The following is a 2,341-nucleotide window of genomic DNA, read 5'->3' on the forward strand; positions in this document are numbered from 1 at the left end:
ATTTGAGTTGAATTACTGAAATAAATGAACTTTTCCACGACATTCTAATTTATTGAGATGCACCTGTATAAGTATATGCAAGTGTGTGTGTATGTATGTGTGTGTATATATATATATATATATATATATAATGTATGTAGTTTGATCACTGTACATATTCAAAGTGAAAGTCATAACCTATTACCTCCTTCCTGCTCCTCGTAATGATGTCATAATAACGAAAGCATGGACGTTTTCACTGCTACTGCTTTGCTCTCCAAAACCACATGCAAATTAGAAAGAGTCTAGTTTGCCTATGTGCTAGATAAGCCATGACGGTTGGGTTGGTTGCCTCTGCACACAGTCGTCATAGAGAAGCTTTGTAACACTATTTTAGGTACAGTACAACAAAAATGCTGCACTTCATTTTACTGATGTGTTTTTATTGTCCTTTTCTGTGCTAACAGGTCAAATGCGACTCCCTTGGTATTTCAAACAAAATGTACCTCAAAGTCGATGTGGAAGGAGGGAAGGTTTACTTCAAGAAGTCCAAAGATGGACCTGAGGATAAATATTTTGTGCACAATAAAAGTATGCTGAACCATTTCTTCACTAATATAACCACACACAAATTAATTTAGTGACAGTTTTTTAATGCTAATAAGTCAGCTGGCCTTTATTGAAAAATTAACTTTGATGGGAAGAACGGAACCCAGATGCAACGTGTTTGCGATAATGTGACTATCCTGCTTACTTTAACTTGTTTTATTATATGAGACAAAAGAAATTGCAGGGAAACTATGGTTTCAAGAGACAGGCACAGTGGTCAAATATAAAGTTTAGTGATGGTCTTTTTACAAATTATTCAAACACAGAATTCTGTGATGGACCAATCAGAATCTAGTATTCCTGGGAGCTGTGTAACCAAAATGTGTGAAATCACCCATTATGCAATAAATAATGGGAACATGCCGGATTCTTAATTTTCAGTCTTGCAGTTGGTGAAGTCCCAGAAGATGCACAACAGACTAGTATTGGTGGTAGAGACAGAGAAGGAAAAAACTCAGCGCAAAGACTTTGTCTTTGATGACACAAAGGTAAAAATCCCACTGCTAATATAGCTATTGTTACAGTAGGGATAAAAAGTTTTCACATGGAAGTTTTTTAGGCATCCGCAAAAATGAACGCTGAGAGCCATAATATACCAGTTCCATGTTTTGCATGTGTGTTTTTATGTGTCCTTGTTTGTAACTGTGTATCTCCAAATACATTTTTAGAAAAGAGAAGGCTTCTGCCAGCTTCTACAGCAGATGAAGAACAAGCACTCAGGAAAACCTGAGCCGGATATGATCACCGTCTTTGTTGGCACCTGGAACATGGGTAAGATGCATTTAGCCTATTAACATTTAGCCTATTTTTAAATTTAGTCAGTCCAGAAAAGCTTCTCAAATTCTTCTGAATTCAGACTGTTTTTGGAGCTGAAGCAGACTTTTTTTCTTTTTTTCTTTTTTTATAAAAGTGCTGTTACACTTTTTTTTTTTAATTCTCACTAGCCTATCCTTGTGAAAAAGAAGAACACTTCAGCATATTTTTAAAAAGAGTGCTACTGAAATAATATACTAAAAGAATATATTTAAATGCAAACTAAATTGAATGTTTTTAGACACTTAATTGCATTTTATTTACAAATAAACAAAATGTATTATAGTTTAAATTTATATTAAATGCAATGAGCTTAATGCTTTTTTGACCCACTTAAATAGGACTTTATATCGAATTACTTCTATTGTCTTTAAAACATAGTTTAAGTGTGCTATTGAATGTACTGAAAAGCATGTATGGTAAACTAAAATACTCTTTAATTGTGTTCATTTCTATGTTATATCATGTATTTAAATATTTGTAATTATATAGTTGCAAGTTAGTACATTTAAAATATATTACGTATAAAGGTAATATCAAATAACACACTACAGTTAAATTTATAAACAAATACTTTACATGTGCTTAAGTGTGTTTGTCAACACTTCAAATAAGTCTACGTCTTTGAAGTAAGAATTATTATTATTATGATGAAGATATGAAAATAAACTTAAAACCTTTAATTTGACGCTATGACAAAGTAGACTTTTTAAAAATGTACATACAGGTGCATCTCAATAAATAAGAATGTCGTGGAAAAGTTCATTTATTTCAGTAATTCAACTCAAATTGTGAAACTTGTGTATTAAATAAATTCAGTGCACACAGACTGAAGTAGTTTAAGTCTTTGGTTAAGTCACAGGTAGAACCGCAGCCTTATGAGGATTGTCAAGCAAAATCGATTCAAGAATTTGAGTGAACTTCACAAGGAATGGACTGA

The 2,341-nt window shown here is 32.6% G+C and overlaps 1 protein-coding gene across 1 annotated transcript in view; it reads left to right on the forward strand.

Annotated features, from left to right (window-relative positions):
* The window catches only part of LOC107696774 (phosphatidylinositol 3,4,5-trisphosphate 5-phosphatase 1-like), an 18,717-nt gene that overhangs the window by 6,293 nt on the left and 10,083 nt on the right, over positions 1-2,341 (forward strand). Inside the window, exons 9-11 of the mRNA XM_016497270.1 lie at positions 447-570; positions 970-1,076; positions 1,257-1,359. Of these exons, the coding sequence (XP_016352756.1) occupies positions 447-570; positions 970-1,076; positions 1,257-1,359 (334 nt within the window). The remainder of the gene's footprint in view (positions 1-446; positions 571-969; positions 1,077-1,256; positions 1,360-2,341) is intronic.

This window comes from Sinocyclocheilus anshuiensis, unplaced genomic scaffold (genome assembly GCF_001515605.1).
Source record: "Sinocyclocheilus anshuiensis isolate Anshui unplaced genomic scaffold, SAMN03320099.WGS_v1.1 scaffold999, whole genome shotgun sequence".
NCBI lineage: Eukaryota > Metazoa > Chordata > Actinopteri > Cypriniformes > Cyprinidae > Sinocyclocheilus > Sinocyclocheilus anshuiensis.